We start from the raw sequence: 16,361 nt of genomic DNA, 5'->3' as shown, positions 1-16,361 counted from the left end.
ACCTTGTCTCTACTAAAAATACAAAAATTAGCCGGGAATGGTGGCGTGTGCCTATAATCCCAGCTACTCAGGAGGCTGAAGCAGGAGAACCACTTGAACCTGGGAGGCGGAGACTGCAGTGAGCCGAGATCACGCCACTGCACTCCAGCTTGGCAACAGAGTGAGACAACATCTCAAAAAAAAAAAAAGAAGCCTCTCCCTCTCCCTCTCCCTCTCCCTCTCCCTCTCCCTCTCCCTCTCCCTCTCCCTCTCCCTCTCCCTCTCCCTCTCCCTCTCCCTCTCCCTCTCCCTCTCCCTCTCCCTCTCCCTCTCCCCTCTTTTTTCAGTCTCCCTCTCCTTCTTTTTTCGGTCTGCCTCTGTTGCCGAAGCTGGACTGTACTGCCAGGATCTCGGCTTGCTGCAACCTCCCTGCCTCGGGCTCCTGTGACTCTCCTGCCTTGGCCTGCCGAGTGCCTGGGATTGCAGGCGCGCGCCGCCACGCCTGAATGGTTTTTGTATTTTTGGTGGAGACGGGGTTTCGCCGTGTTGACCGGGCTGGTCTCCAGCTCCTGGCCTCGAGTGATCTGCCTGCCTCGGCCTCCCGAGGTGCTGGGATTGCAGACGGAGTCTCGCTAACTCAATGCTCAATGGTGCTCAGGCTGGAGTGCAGTGGTGTGATCTCGGCTCTCTACAACCTCCACCTCCCAGCCACCTGCCTTGGCCTCTTAAAGTGCTAAGATTACAGCCTCTGCCCCACCGCCACCCCGTCTAGGAAGTGAGGAGCGTCTCTGCCTGGCCGCCCGTCGTCTGGGATGTGAGGAGCCCCTCTGCCCGGCCGCCCTATCTGGGAAGTGAGGAGCGCCTCTGCCCGGCCACCCATCATCTGGGATGTGAGGAGCGCCTCTGCCCGGCTGCCACCCCGTCTGGGAGGAAGTGAGGAGCGCCTCTGCCCGGCTGCCCCGTCTGGGAGATGAGGAGCACCTCTGCCCGGCCGCCCCGTCTGGGAGGAAGTGAGGAGCGCCTCTGCCCTGTTGCCCTATCTGGGAAGTGAGGAGCGCCTCTGCCTGGCCGCCACCCCGTCTGGGAGGTGAGGAGCGCCTCTGCCCGGCTGCCACCCCATATGGGAAGTGAGGAGCGCCTCTGCCCAGCCGCCCCTTCTGGGAGGTGAGGAGCGCCTCTGCCCAGCCGCCCCGTCTGGGAGGTGAGGAGTGCCTTTGCCCGGCCGCCCCGTCTGGGAGGTGAGGAGCGCCTCTGCCTGGCCGCCACCCCGTCTGGGAGGAAGTGAGGAGCACCTCTGCCCAGCTGCCCCATCTGGGAAGTGAGGAGCGCCTCTGCCCGGCTGCCACCCCCTATGGGAAGTGAGGAGCGCCTCTGCCCGGCCGCCCACTCTGGGAAGTGAGGAGCGCCTCTGCCCGGCCGCCCACTCTGGGAAGTGAGGAGCGCCTCTGCCCGGCCGCCCACTCTGGGAGGTGAGGAGTGCCTCTGCCCGGCCGCCCCGTCTGGGAGGTGAGGAGCGCCTCTGCCTGGCCGCCACCCCGTCTGGGAGGAAGTGAGGAGCGCCTCTGCCTGGCCGCCACCCCGTCTGGGAGGAAGTGAGGAGCACCTCTGCCCAGCTGCCCCATCTGGGAAGTGAGGAGCGCCTCTGCCCGGCTGCCACCCCCTATGGGAAGTGAGGAGCGCCTCTGCCCGGCCGCCCACTCTGGGAAGTGAGGAGCGCCTCTGCCCGGCCGCCCACTCTGGGAAGTGAGGAGCGCCTCTGCCCGGCCGCCCACTCTGGGAGGTGAGGAACGCCTCTGCCTGGCCGCCACCCCGTCTGGGAGGAAGTGAGGAGCACCTCTGCCCGGCCGCCCACTCTGGGAGGTGAGGAGCGCCTCTGCCTGGCCACTCCGTCTGGGAAGGGAGGAGCGCCTCTGCCCGGCTGCCACCCCGTCTGGGAGGAAGTGAGGAGCACCTCTGCCCGGCTGCCCCATCTGGGAAGTGAGGAGCGCCTCTGCCCGGCCGCCACCCCATATGGGAAGTGAGGAGCGCCTCTGCCTGACCACTCCGTCTGGGAGGTGAGGAGCGCCTCTGCCCGGCCGCCCCGTCTGGGAGGTGAGGAGTGCCTCTGCCCGGCCGTCACCCCGTCTGGGAGGAAGTGAGGAGCACCTCTGCCCGGCTGCCCCGTCTGGGAGATGAGGAGCACCTCTGCCCGGCCGCCCCGTCTGGGAGATGAGGAGCACCTCTGCCCGGCCGCCCCGTCTGGGAGGTGAGGAGTGCCTCTGCCCGGCTGCCACCCCGTCTGGGAGGAAGTGAGGAGCACCTCTGCCCGGCCGCCCCCTCTGGGAAGTGAGGAGCGCCTCTGCCTGGCCGCCACCCCGTCTGGGAGGAAGTGAGGAGCGCCTCTGCCTGGCTGCCCCATCTGGGAAGGGAGGAGCACCTCTGCCCGGCCGCCACACCGTCTGGGAAGTGAGGAGCGCCTCTGCCTGGCTGCCCCATCTGGGAAGGGAGGAGCACCTCTGCCCGGCCGCCACACCGTCTGGGAAGTGAGGAGCGCCTCTGCCTGGTCGCCCCGTCTAGGAGGTGAGGAGCGCCTCTGCCCGGCCGCCCAGTCTGGGAAGTGAGGAGCGCCTCTGCCCGGCCGCCCTGTCTGGGAGGTGAGGAGCGCCTCTGCCTGGCCGCCACCCCATCTGGGAGGAAGTGAGGAGCGTCTCTGCCCGGCCGCCCCGTCTGGGAAGTGAGGAGCGCCTCTGCCTGGCCGCCCCCTCGGGGAAGTGAGGAGCGCCTCTGCTCGGCCGCCCCGTCGGGGAAGTGAGGAGCGCCTCTGCCCGGCCGCCCCGTCTGGGAGGAGAGGAGCGCCTCTGCCCGGGCGGCCCCGTCTGGGAAGCGAGGGGCGCCTCTGCCCAGCCGCCCTGTCTGGGAGGTGTACCCAACAGCTCCAAAGAGACAGCGACCATCGGGAGCGGGCCATGAGGACGATGGCGGTTCTGTTGAAGAGAAGGGGAGGAAGTGTGGGGAAAGGAAGGAGAGATCAGATTTGTTGCTGTGTCTGTGTAGAAAGGGGTGGGCATAGGAGACTCCATTTTGTTCTGACTAGGAGAAATTCTTCTGCCTTGGGATGCTGTTGATCTATGGCCTTTCCCCCAGCCCCCTGCTCTCTGAAACATGTGCTGTGTCAACTCAGGGTTAAATGGATTAAGGGTGGTGCAAGATGTGCTTTGTTAAACAGATGCTTGAAGGCAGCATGCTCTTTAAAAGTCATCACCACTCCCTAATCTCAAGTACTCAGGGGCACAAACACTGCAGAAGGCCGCAGGGTCCTCTGCCTAGGAAAACCAGAGACCTTTGTTCATGTGTTTATCTCCTGACCTTCTCTCCACTATTATCCTATGACCCTGCCATATCCCCCTCTCCGAGAAACACCCAAGAATGATCAATAAATACTTCAGAAATTAAAAAAAAAAAAAAAAAAAAAAAAAGAAGAGAAAAGAAAAAAATAGGCTGAGCACAGTGGCTCACGCCTGTAATCCCAGATTTTGGGAGGCCAAGGTAGATGGATCACTTGAGGTCAGGAGTTCAAGACCAGCCTGGCCAACATGGCAAAACCCCCCCATCTCTACAAATAATACAAAAATAAGCTAGACGTGGTGATAGGCGCCTGTAGTCCCAGTTACTAGGGAGGCTGAGACATGAGAATCACTTGAAACCAGGAGGCAGAGGTTGCAGTGAGCCAAGATCACACCACTGCACTGTACCCTGGGGAACAGAGTGAGACTCTGTGTCAAAATAAATAAATAAATAAACAAACAAACCTGGCCAGGCCAGGCGTGGTGGCTTATGTCTATAATCCCAGCACTTTGGGAAGCTGAGGCAGGTGGATCACCTGAGATCAGGAGTTGGAGACCAGCCTGGCCAACATGGCAAAATCCCGTGTCTACTAAAAATACAAAAATTAGCCAGGTGTGGTAGCACGTGTCTGTAAGCCCAGCTGCATGGGAGGCTAAGGCAGGAGGATTGCTTGGGCCCAGGAGGTCAAGACTGCAGTGAGCCGTAATCGTGCCACTGCACCCCATCCTGGGTGACAGAGTGAGAACCTGTCTCAAAAAAAAAAAAAAAAATCAACCTAATAAAAACTTTCAGAAACTATATTTTTGTGGTACCCTTCCCCACTAATAGCCTCAGAGACAAATCTCAATTTCTAATACTCATCCAAGCACTCTGGGGTTTTACTCCAGATAATAGAGGCTCTAAAAGGAAGTCTAAGAAAGGCATTATTTTAGCACTTACAAGAAAGGGCTCAGGAACAAGCTTCCTAAATCCTTACTCTGCAATATGAATCTATCTCTCAGCAGCTCTGATTCTGTTTTCCTTTTTCCTAAATGATTCCCAAGACCTTAGACTGTAGGGGGGAAAGGGTCTACCTCTTCATGTGGTTTCCGTTGGTGGATACAGCTTAGGCCGTCTCTGAGAAGGATCATGAGCTCCTCACCTAATTTCAGTGCCAAAGAACAAGGGCCCCATATCACTTATGTCTCATCCCCTGCCAAGTACCAGGCTCTTGTGTGGAAGTTCCCTAGTGCTAAGTATCCTCATACCCTGACTAAACTCAGAATGAATTTACACCCAAGACAAAATAGCAAATACACCACCACGCAGGGGAAACTGCCTTAAGCCTCTACCACCTTCCTGATCCAACTACTTCTCCCTGAACACAACAGACCATGAACAGTGCTACACGCCTATAAATATTACTTGGTTACTACCAACAAGCCACAAAAAGGGAGAGCCAGTAATTTTGGCCACGGGTGACACGTGCAGGCCTCCTCCCTCCCTCGCAGCAGGTTACCCAAGAGCCAGATGGGCATGCAGTTAGGGCACCAGCAGAGCAGGCACACCTCAGGAGATGTTTAGTGAAGTCATCTGATTCCTTAAAACAGCGTAAGTAGTCATTGTGAGAAAAATCAGAACTTTGTTGGACTTATTACGCTTATTTTACACTGTAGCGCTTAAAAATTGCTTTGGGGCAGGGTGCAGTGGCTCACACCTGTAATCCCAGTACTTTTGAAAGTGAAGGTGGGTGGATCGCTCGGACCCAGGAGCTCAAAACCAGCCTGGGCAACACAGGGAGACCCATCTCTACAAAAAATTAAAAAATTAGCCAGGCACGGCCAGGTGTGGTGGCTCACACCTGTAATCCCAGCACTTTGGGAGGCCGAGGCGGGCAGAACACTTGAGGTAAACAGTTCGAGACCAGCCTGGTCAACACAGTGAAACCCTGTCTCTACTAAAAATACAAAAAATTAGCTGGGCACGGTGGCGGGCTCCTGTAATCCCTGCTACTCAGGAGGCTGAGGCGGGAGAATCACTTGAACCCTGGAGGCAGAGGTTGCAGTGAGCCAAGATCACATCATTGCACTCCAGCCTGGGCAACAAGAGCAAAACTCTTGGTTTGTCTCAAAAACAAACAAACAAACAAAACAAATAAATACTTGGTTTGAGGCAGGAAAAATTCACTTTTCAGAGGTTAGAGCCCCTAATTCTAACCCTGCCTGGCAGGAGCAGCCCTGCGTATCATGGATGGACACACTTTGTCCCAGTCTCCTGTTACACAGGAGCAGAGACCCCATGATGCCAAGAGCAGAAGGTTGTGCCTCCCGCAAGGCACAATTAAAACATCATACCTTGGCTGTAAAAGAGGTTGTAAACTCGGAGCTTATAGGCTCTGTTTAGCCAAAAGATGCAGAAATGCATTGTGTTTAGTCTTCATAATGCTTTTATGTTTGTTTGAGACAAGGTCTCACTCTTTTGCCGAGGCTAGAGCTCAGTGACACAGTCATGGCCCACTGTAGCCTCAATGTCCCAGGTTCAAGTGATCCTCCCACCTCAGTCTCCCAAGTAGGTGAGATTACAGGTGTATACCACCACACCTGGTTAATTTTTTTATTTTTATTTTTATAGCGATGGGGTCTCACTATGTTGCCAAGGCTGATCTCAAACTCCTAGACGCAAGTGATCCTCCTGCCTCACCCTCTCAAAGTGTTGGGATTGCAGGCATGAGCCACGGAGCTGGGCCAATTTTTTTATTTCTTTAACAATAGAAGGTCACTACTGAACTGAAGGTGCTACACGACAAAAGCTGTCTGAGCTAAGTATGAGGGAAGTACACACCCTGACCTAAGCTGTTGGAGATCCCACTCCTTTCGGACTCAAATGGTCTGTTTCACTTATCTGTGAAACCTGCCTGCTCCCTATGTGTAAGTATTTGAGTTTGAGATCCTTTAAAGCTTTGATCTCCATTAAATTGCAGAATTTGTAGCAAAAGAAACACATTAAGGATTTGACAGTCTTATTTTCACTTCACTACAAATGAAGGTTCTGACAGCTGTTTTTCCTTTTTTTTTTTTTTTTTCAATTTTTTAATTTGAGACAGAGTCTCTCTCTGCTGCCCAGGCAGGAGTGCAATGGCATGATCTCAGCTCACTGCAACCTCCACCTCCCAGAGTCAAGTGATTCTCCTGCCTCAGCCTCCCGAGTAGCTGGGATTACAGGCATGTGCCATCATGCCTGGCTAATTTTTGTATTTTGAGTAGAGACAGGGTTTCACCATGTTGGCCAGGCTGGTCTTGAACTCCTGACCTCAGGTGATCCGCTCGCCTCAGCCTCCCAAAGTGCTGGGATTATAGGCCGCAGCCACCGCCCCCAGCCTTGTTTTTCTATGGGAAAAGATCCATAGCTTGGGGGCTCCATGTTCTGAAGAGGATGCAGACAGTTGCTACCACTATAGCAAGAAAGAAGACAACCTGAGACTGAAAGCAGAATATTCAGAATTTCACAGTGGGGCTGCCAGTCAGGAGTGCACCTGACTTGCTCTTCAGGAACTCTGTCATGGCTCATCTTTCTTCCAGCCTAGCTGCACTGAGCAATGGGTAGCCTGATTCCAGAGTTGAATTTGCTGTAGCCAAAACAATTTAGTTTTAATTGGCCAGGCCAGTTAACACAGGCCACCCTGCCCACGATATCAAGAAAAGCTGAGGATTTTGGGCCACCTCGCTGAACTTGTAGACTCTCTCCATGGCACTTCAGGCAATAGGTTTTGTCCATACTGTGCTTGTTCCATGCAGGAGGAGTGCCTGAAGTGCCTGCAGCCAAACCAGGCCCTGGTGATGCTCCTTTTCCCATGGGGGTGCTCCTGGAGCATCACTGGCCATCCTGTCATTTCCTACGGCTGCGTCCTCGGCCAAAATACAAAGCAGCTTTGAGGTGTAACTTATTATTTTGCCTTATGCATTAAAAAGGCCAAATAACATTAAAAATGAGTTATCTAAAGTTTTTTGTTTTGTTTTGTTTTGTTTTTTGAGACGGAGTCTCACCCTGTCACCCAGGCTGGCGTGCAATGGCGGGATCTCGGCTCACTGCAACCTCTGCCTCCTCGGTTCACGTGACTCTCCTGCCTCAGCCTCCTAAGCAGCATCTGCACCACCACACCCGACTAATTTTTTGTATCTTTAATAGGGACGGGGTTTCACCATGTTGGCCAGGCTGGTCTCGAACTCCTGACCTCATGATCCACCCGCCTCAGCCTCCCAAAGTGCTGAGATTACAGGCGTGAGCCACCGCGCACAGCCTACAGTTTTAACATTCTTTTTAACAGTTATGGTTAGCTAGAATGTTTGACAATGAGGAGGAGAAAAATCTGAGTGCTGAAGGGTCCATAAAGGTCTTTCTTTTTCTTTTTTTTCTTTTTTGAGACAGGGTCTCACTCTGTTGCTCAAGCTGGAGTGCAGTCGTGCCATCATGGCTCAGTACAAACTCCACCTCCCAGGCTCAAGCGATTCTCCCACTTCTGCCTCCGGAGTAGCTGGGACTACAGGCACCTGCCACCATACTCTGCTAATTATATTTTTTGTAGAGACAGAGTTTCGCCTTGTTGCCCAGGCTGGTCTCCAACTCCTGGGTGGCAAGCAATCCTCCTGCCTCAGCAACCCAAAGTGCTGAAATTACAGCAGTGAGCCACAACTCCCGGCCCATAAAGGTCTTTCTAAATCAAAACCAGACCCTCTTGTTGTCTTCTGCCCAGTCTGCTCATGGTTCTAATTTCCAAGTGTATATTCTTTTTCACCCACGTTGTAATGTTTGTTGACTTAAACCATATAGCGCTATAGATGATGGGGAGAAAACCTGTTGGATCACATTATTCAAAACTGTTTCCCAGAGTTGCGGAAAACAAAAGGTACCTCCTTGGGAATCTCCACTGTAGGGACAAGTCATCAAGGCTCAGCACCTCCCAATTTTTTCAAAAGGCACTATGACAAATCAAGGAACGCCTGTGCCTTACTCGTACCACTAGGTGTCACACAAAACAATCAGGAATAAACACCAAGATCCTGAAGGATCTACCAGAAATATAAAACCACAGAAGGTGGTGCAAAAAAAACTTATTCCTCAGATATTTTTATTTTTTATAACCATTTTTATACCTGAAGCCAAATATCTTCTTCTGATGTATCCTCTATAATTGGGACATTTAGAGTTTGATGTTTCTGTACATGTTTAAAAGAAGTGACTATCCTCAGATGGGGGTCGGGGGACACCCACCCTTTATTTTCCCTAACAGTTGGAGTAGAAAATAGGTTTGAGTATATTCCAAATTATAGTGTAGTCAGTCTGATTTTCACAGCGTGTTTTCAAAAGTGTTAATACTAAGACTGCTTTGGCCAAATGATTAATATACTGCCAAGGGCTTCCTGGGTAAATTTCTATGCATTTCAGTTTCTTTTTAGGGAAGTAGGAACAATATCTATCTTACAAGATTAGTTCTGAGAACAATGTGGCACATAAGGCGCTGGAATTCTTTCAAAAATTTATACCCTGACATTTCCAAGAGCCGCGGTCACCCTTACAAAGGAGAGTTAGGCATGCCATTTGTAGACAAGTAATATGACTTTTAAGCTAGAAAAGACCTTAAGTAACATTCAATCTAATCTTATTATAAAAGTTAAGTATACCACAAAAAAGTTAACTGACCTCTCCAACTAATGTGCAGTCAAGTAAAGACAGAACCTGGAACTGAGATGTCCCATTGCAGTCACTGTTTCACCTTGCCTCAATCATTGTAGATTTGCATATCATAAGCCTGACATAAGAGACAATGGTGTCTATCCCTGGGAAGTTTTCATTGTAACATGTGATCGTTACTACCCTGGAGGTTCTATCTGATTTTAATTTTTTTCCCTTCATACTTGGTCTCTCTCTATCGAGTCAGATTTCTTACATTCTAATATTAGGGGAGGGGTGGAGATTTGAAGAGAGGGGAAGGATTGGTTAGTACAAGGCCAGTCAAGGTAAAGATGATTGCAATAATCACCAGAAATCTCTGCAGAACTACAGAGGCCTCCTGACACTAATTCTAAAGAGCTCTGACCGAAGTTGGCTTTATTTTGCCTGTACCAGTTCTACCAAGTAGATGAATCAGTCCATGGCTTGCAGGCTTGGAGGTGGAGGCGGAGTGGAGAGCATAAATTATATTTCTGCAGGTGAAACAAGAGCATAGTGAGCCGAAACCCCTTTCTACCCGGGTGGCATGAATGGGTCCAACTGCTACTGTCCCCCAGGACAAGGGAGCAAGGAGGGGCGGGCAGGATGGGACTGCCTTGAGCCTCCTGCAGGATGCCTGGCAACTACTTTCTTAGCGGTCCTTAAGGTCCAATCGCGGTTAAGGCACTAACTAAACTCATTCTTCAGCCTCCTTCTCTAAGTGCTCCTCGAATTGCTCAGTTTGGGTGCCCAGAAGTAGGCTCAGGATCCATTCTCTGCGGCAGCACAATGTAGGTCAGATAGCATAAACGAACAGCTACTTATGAACACAATAGGTATTCTGTTATTGCAAGGTATCCACAACCACCACTACAAAGATTAACACTTTGCTTTACTTGGGAAACAACAACAACAAAAAATCATGGTCCTATTCAGCAGTTTCCCCATACAGGGAGAGTTTGCCCCTCCCCCAGTCAACAGGGCTGTTCATCCCTAGGAAGTGATTTGAGAGTTCTCCAAGGATTTAGGCTTTTCACTCCTCCAAAGCTTTCACAACTTCTACCTGGCGGGGGTGCGTGGGGAGGGGGTGGGAGGGGGCGAAGCTAAAAGTTCCTATGCTGCAAAGAGCCTGGTATTGGCAGAAACACCGGCGCGGCCTGCAGCCCCCTAACCACAATGCGTCCTTCCCCTTAGAAGTCTGGGGAAAGCAAATCCCTACGCCCAGCCATCATTTCCACTCTTGCGTTTTCAAAAGATCAAAAAACGGAAAGGACCGGCAGGTTGGCAAACCCCAAAGAGGGACCGCCCATCAGGTCGGCGTCCTTGGGATCTCAGCAGCCGACGACCCCAATTCAAATCGATCGTGGGAAACCCCAGGGAAAGAAGGTTCACTTGCAGAGGGACAGGATTACAGGGTGCAGGCTGCAGGGAAGTACCGGGGGGAGGGGGCCTGGTCGGAAGGACTTTCCAGCCACTCGGCGCTCATCAAAAAGTTCCCTGTCCGTGACCCCAGTGGCTCATCGCAGGGAGTTTCTCCGATGAACCCCAGCTCAGGGTTTAGGCTTCTTTTTCCCCCAGCAGAGGACGAAGCCAGTTCTCTTTTTCTGGTCTGACTGGCTTGGAAATTCCCCGAGCCTGACCCCGCCCCAGAGAAATCCCCAGCCAGCGTTTATAGGGCGCCGCGGCGGCGCTGCAGAGCCCACACCAGTCCGTGCCGCCGTCCCGCCCGCCAGCGCCTCAGCGAGGAAGCAGCGCGCAGCCCGCGGCCCAGCGCACCCGCAGCAGCGCCCGCAGCTCGCCCGCGCCATGTTCCAGGCGGCCGAGCGCCCCCAGGAGTGGGCCATGGAGGGCCCCCGCGACGGGCTGAAGAAGGAGCGGCTACTGGACGACCGCCACGACAGCGGCCTGGACTCCATGAAGGACGAGGAGTACGAGCAGATGGTCAAGGAGCTGCAGGAGATCCGCCTCGAGCCGCAGGAGGTGCCGCGCGGCGCGGAGCCCTGGAAGCAGCAGCTCACCGAGGACGGGGACTCGTAAGTGGCGCAGGCCCGGGGCTGGGGGTCGTCGGGAGGGCGGGACGCGCGCGGCCAGGGGGTGGGAGGCGCCGGGCCTGGAGCCCTAGCCGGGGGACCAGCGATGCAGCTGGGCGGGCGCCGCGGCGCCCCGGGGCTCCTGCATTGCCCCGAACGCCACAGGGCTGCAGGGCCGCGCCGGACACCGACTCGGAGGGGCGGCGGCTGGGCCCTGGTGGATGGCAGCGTTGCCACACGCCCCCTCCCCCCAGACCCGTCCTGTAGGCCGGGGGCGGGGCGGCAGCGGGGACGCGAAGTCCCCTGTTGCATAAGGCGGGGCGGGAGTTTCTGGCCGCTGGCGGGCGCCGAGCAGCCGGGAGGGGAAGTACAGGGCGTTCCGAGCTGGCGGGAGGGCGGGGCGGTCTGGCCGGCGCCCGCCGGGGCCGCGGGGGGAGGAGGGGCGGAAAGTCCCTGGGCGCCTGCCAGGAACACTCAGCTCATAATAACCTCGCGGAAAACACCGCGGCCTCGGCCTCCAGAAACCCCGGCCTTGCGCAATCCCCCGCAGCCCGCGCCTCCCTGGGCCCCACGCGGTGCACTCACCACCCCTGGGGTTTTTCCCTCTCTTCCCCACAGGTTCCTGCACTTGGCCATCATCCATGAAGAAAAGGCACTGACCATGGAAGTGATCCGCCAGGTGAAGGGAGACCTGGCCTTCCTCAACTTCCAGAACAACCTGCAGCAGGTGCGCCGCTTGCTGGCCCGGGCTCTCTCTGACCCTGGGACGTAGCTGATGTAGCAGAGTCACCCCAGATCCTTTCTGAATTCAGGGCCACTGAGCACTATTCACCCTCACCTTTTACTTCACATCAGCCCACATCCTAGAGAGTGAAGGAAATTCCACTGATTTGGTGAGGTCTTTATGACCCACCTGGAGCCTCTGCTATTTGCCAGCCCTCCCCACCCCCCTATCTAGGAGGAGCAGCACCCAACCAGGAGACACGGGTTGAGGGGAACTCGGGGTGTGGGTTTGGTCCATGGCTTACTTTCTCTGGTCTCTCTTGCATTCGTAGACTCCACTCCACTTGGCTGTGATCACCAACCAGCCAGAAATTGCTGAGGCGCTTCTGGGAGCTGGCTGTGATCCTGAGCTCCGAGACTTTCGAGGAAATACCCCCCTACACCTTGCCTGTGAGCAGGGCTGCCTGGCCAGTGTGGGAGTCCTGACTCAGTCCTGCACCACCCAGCACCTCCACTCCATCCTGAAGGCTACCAACTACAATGGTATGTCTGCCTCCCTGCCCTGCCCCACCCCCTCGGAGGGCAGGTGACGTGGAGAAGGGGCAGGTGGGCCAACTTAAGGAGTCCACGCAAGAGTTTAAACTCCCAACATTTGGAAGGTTGAGAAAATATGGGTGCAAAGTGCCTGTTGGATGCCTTTATAAAGTTCTTTCAGAACCCAGACTGTGGGTTCTTAAAATTCAGAAGAATTTATGTCGTATAAAAGAATAGGTGAAAGGAGTGAGGGTTGAAACAGGTGGTTATACTTTTTTCCTTTTGTTCTTCCAGGCCACACGTGTCTACACTTAGCCTCTATCCATGGCTACCTGGGCATCGTGGAGCTTTTGGTGTCCTTGGGTGCGGATGTCAATGCTCAGGTTGGTGCTTCCTGCCTCTGACGCACTGAGTCAGGTTCCTCGTGCTCATGTTGTGAGCAGAAATTCCAAACGCAACCATAAGCATCTCAAATTCCTTTTGGTTTCAGGAGCCCTGTAATGGCCGGACTGCCCTTCACCTCGCAGTGGACCTGCAGAATCCTGACCTGGTGTCGCTCCTGTTGAAGTGTGGGGCTGATGTCAACAGAGTTACCTACCAGGGCTATTCTCCCTACCAGCTCACCTGGGGCCGCCCAAGCACCCGGATACAGCAGCAGCTGGGCCAGCTGACACTAGAAAACCTTCAGATGCTGCCAGAGAGTGAGGATGAGGAGAGCTATGACACAGAGTCAGAGTTCACGGAGTTCACGGAGGACGAGGTGAGTCTGTGAACTCCTTAGGCGCTCTAACTAATGAGGTGCCATTCCCTTCACCCTCCCAGGCCCCTAGAGCTGCTCCTTATCAGAGGGATATCTACATAATGAGTCTCAAATTTCTGTGCATAACCAGTATCCCAAGAATGTACCTGCCCCCCTTTTTTTTAATAGCTTACTCTTTTTTTAAAGAGAAGCATTAAAGGCAAACTCCCTCAGCCTGTAAAGTTCATTATATTTGGGCTATGGAGAATGGAGTCCAAGAGTTATTTCTGGTAGTGGCCTCCCCATCCCAGTAGCTTGGCAGAGCTCCGGAAGCTTAACGTGTCTTTTTTCCCCTTGTTTTCAGCTGCCCTATGATGACTGTGTGTTTGGAGGCCAGCGTCTGACGTTATGAGCGCAAAGGGGCTGAAAGAACATGGACTTGTATATTTGTACAAAAAAAAGTTTTATTTTTCTAAAAAAAGAAAAAAGAAGAAAAAATTGAAAGGGTGTATAACACACTGCACACTGCCTGGCCCAAAACGTTTTATTGTGGTAGGATCAGCCCTCATTTTGTTGCTTTTGTGAACTTTTTGTAGGGGACGAGAAAGATCATTGAAATTCCAAGAAAACTTCTTTTAAACCTCACCTTTGTGGGGTTTTTGGAGAAGGTTATCAAAAATTTCGTGGAAGGACCACATTTTATATTTATTGTGCTTCGAGTGACTGACCCCAGTGGTATCAGCCAGGAGTGTTAAGCCTTTTAGTGATGTGGGGTGAAAAGTTACTATCTGTCAAGGTTTGTGTTACCCTCCTGTAAATGGTGTACATAGTGTATTGTTGGTAATTATTTTGGTACTTTTATGATGTATATTTATTAAACAGATTTTTACAAATGAGTTATCCTGATCATTTTCTTCAGGCTGCCATGGGCCTCCTGTTCTGAAGTTCCATCCTCCGGCAGAGGTGGAGGTGGAGCATTGTGAGGGAGGAGGGAACTCCCAGCAGCTTCTCACACCTGACACCCAGCCTCCAGCAAAGCTTTGCAGGCACCCTGGGCCCAGTGTGTGGGAGGGAGGGTGTTGCAAGGTTATAGGAAATAACCAGTCTCAGGCTTGGGGTGGAAGCGTGCTGCTTGGCCTGTGGTTGGAGACCTCTCCATTGTCATTCTGTCATCCCCTTGATTCCTGGACCCTAATTGCCAGTTGAGAAAATTATTTTGGCCAAGAAGAATATGCTGAATTCATATAGAGCTGGGAAAGATCTCACTAATACAGGAGGTTCCTAAGGACATCGGCTCAGAAATGGGACTGCACTGACATTTGTTAGCAGATGCTCACCTCTGAGCCTCAGTTTTCTCATTTATTAGCTGGGGTGTTGTGAAAATTACGTAAGACAATCCATGTAAAATGCATAGCAGAGTGGCAGGCATGTAGTGCTAAAGAAAAACAAGCTGTTACACAACGTTCTTTGTCATACCAGGAGAAACAAGTTCAGAGAATGTCCTGTCCAGGGTCACCTTGCAGGAGAAGTAGGTGGTTAACATATTTCATACGCGCTTGTTTTGGGGTAGTTAAATCTTTTAAGAGCATTCCATCTCTTAAATCTATGTGTTATTGGCTGTAGTAGAAAAGTAATAAAGGCTTGAAGGGTCTTATCAGTTCAGTCTACTGATTGTACTGAATGATTCTACAGAAGCAAATGTCACAAGAAATCAGTAATGTGAAACTTGGCTTAGATGCTCTATCTTGAGTTTTCATCCCTAAAATGGCTCTCTTGCCTAGGTAGAGAGAAGAATAAAGATGGGTATACTAAAAGCCCAGACTTCACCGCTATACAATATAAAAAATCTGCATTTGTACTCTGTAAACATTTTTATTAAAAAAATTTTTTTGAGATAGGGTCTCACTCTGTTGCCCAGGCTGGGGTGCAATGGTGCAATCACAGCTCACTGCAGCCTCAAACTCCTGGGCTCAAGCGATCCTCCCAACTCAGCCTCCTGAGTAGCTGGGACTACAAGCATGCACCACCATGCCTGACTAATTTTATTTGTAGAGACAGGGTTTCTCTATGTTGCCCAGGCTGGTCTCGAACTCCTGGGCTCAAGAGATCCACCCACTATGGCCTCCCAAAGCACTGGGATTACAGGTCTGAGCCACCACACCGAGCCAAAACATTTTTAAGGAAAAAGTAAAGTTACTGCATTCTAGAAAATGCAGAGTAGTGTATAAATGCAATTCATGTCTTTGACTTATACCTAAGAAAAAATTATTACATTATCCCTTTCCTGATCCACAAACTATGTCAAAGTCAAAAGAATATGGTCACCTTGGACCAAAAAGGAGCCAATATTTAGTGGTTTTCCACATATAAGGAGTGTTACTACAGACTGGTTAAAGCCAGTTCTGCCCCAATTCTTTCTCTTTTTTTTTTTTTTTTTTTTTTTTTTTTTTGAGATGGAGTCTTGCTCTGTCGCCCAGGCTGGAGGGCAGTGGTGCGATCTTGGCTCACTGCAACCTCTACTTCCCGGGTTCAAACGATTCTCCCTGCCTCAGCCTCCCAAGTAGCTGGGATTACAGGTGCCTGCCACCACGCCTGGCTAATTTTTGTATTTTTAGTAGAGACAGGGATTCACCATGTTGCCCAGGCTGGTCTTGAACTCCTGACCTCAGGTGATCCGCCCACCTCAGCCTCCCAAAGTGCTGGGATTTCAGGTGTGAGTCACTGCGCCCAGCTCTGCCCCATTACTGTAGCCTTAGTCCATCTGGAACCCAGCACTGGTGGTCCCTCTACCAGTCTTATTCTCTGTCAAAGTGCCCGGGTTCTTCACTGAAATTCCTTGTCCATCCCCAAGTACCTCAACACAGGTGTTAAATGACCTACCACAGGAATTAGGTCACTTAGGTTCAGCTCTCAGCTAAGTGGGAGAGGTAAGATGGGAGTGGGGTGATATCCCCACCTCATTCTCAAAAGAACAAAGGTTGGAAACTTGGCTCCCCAATTTTGGAACGATGCGCTTAGTACTTTCTACTCAGTCAAATATGACTCTTCTTCCCTCTGTAAAGGGGTTAAATTTGTGCCAATTCACCCATACACTGTCTCTAGTTCTGTGCTAGGTTGTAGTAACAGGACAAAGCTGTGTGCCATCCCCTCATCCCCAGCCTCCTTAGCACCCAGCTCTTGCATAGGGGCGTCACCCTCCATGGTCAAGCAAGGGTGGGCCCCTTCTCACCCACTTGGGCCCAGTCTCCCACCTTTCTAGGCTTCAGCTTTTCTTCTTTCTAGGTCCTAAACTGTGGAAAAGGTTCTGTCATCTGCATAAATCTCAAGGTAGCTGGGCCCAGTTAAGC

At 52.2% G+C, this 16,361-nt stretch overlaps 1 protein-coding gene across 1 annotated transcript; it reads left to right on the top strand.

Moving 5' to 3' along the window:
* The first annotated feature begins 7,706 nt into the window (after positions 1-7,706).
* On the top strand, positions 7,707-13,910 carry NFKBIA (NFKB inhibitor alpha). Its single transcript, XM_002824674.5, has 6 exons — positions 7,707-11,021; positions 11,637-11,745; positions 12,074-12,284; positions 12,570-12,658; positions 12,766-13,035; positions 13,379-13,910. The coding sequence occupies exons 1-6, from the start codon at positions 10,795-10,797 to the stop codon at positions 13,424-13,426; spliced, it is 954 nt and encodes a 317-aa protein (XP_002824720.2). The 5' UTR covers positions 7,707-10,794; the 3' UTR covers positions 13,427-13,910.
* Positions 13,911-16,361: the final 2,451 nt, after the last annotated feature.

This window comes from Pongo abelii, chromosome 15 (assembly GCF_028885655.2).
Source record: "Pongo abelii isolate AG06213 chromosome 15, NHGRI_mPonAbe1-v2.0_pri, whole genome shotgun sequence".
In the NCBI taxonomy this organism is placed as follows: Eukaryota; Metazoa; Chordata; class Mammalia; order Primates; family Hominidae; genus Pongo; species Pongo abelii.
The sequence above is the reverse complement of the archived record's forward strand: the minus strand, read 5'-3'. Positions and strand labels throughout refer to the sequence as shown.

Bases quoted from the DNA above. Each gene is read 5' to 3' on its own strand.
- NFKBIA (XM_002824674.5), top strand. From the start codon at position 10,795: ATGTTCCAGGCGGCCGAGCGCCCCCAGGAGTGGGCCATGGAGGGCCCC. The intron at 12,659-12,765 runs GTTGGTGCTTCC...TTTTGGTTTCAG, and splicing joins GTGCGGATGTCAATGCTCAG to GAGCCCTGTAATGGCCGGAC. The intron at 13,036-13,378 runs GTGAGTCTGTGA...CCTTGTTTTCAG, and splicing joins CGGAGTTCACGGAGGACGAG to CTGCCCTATGATGACTGTGT.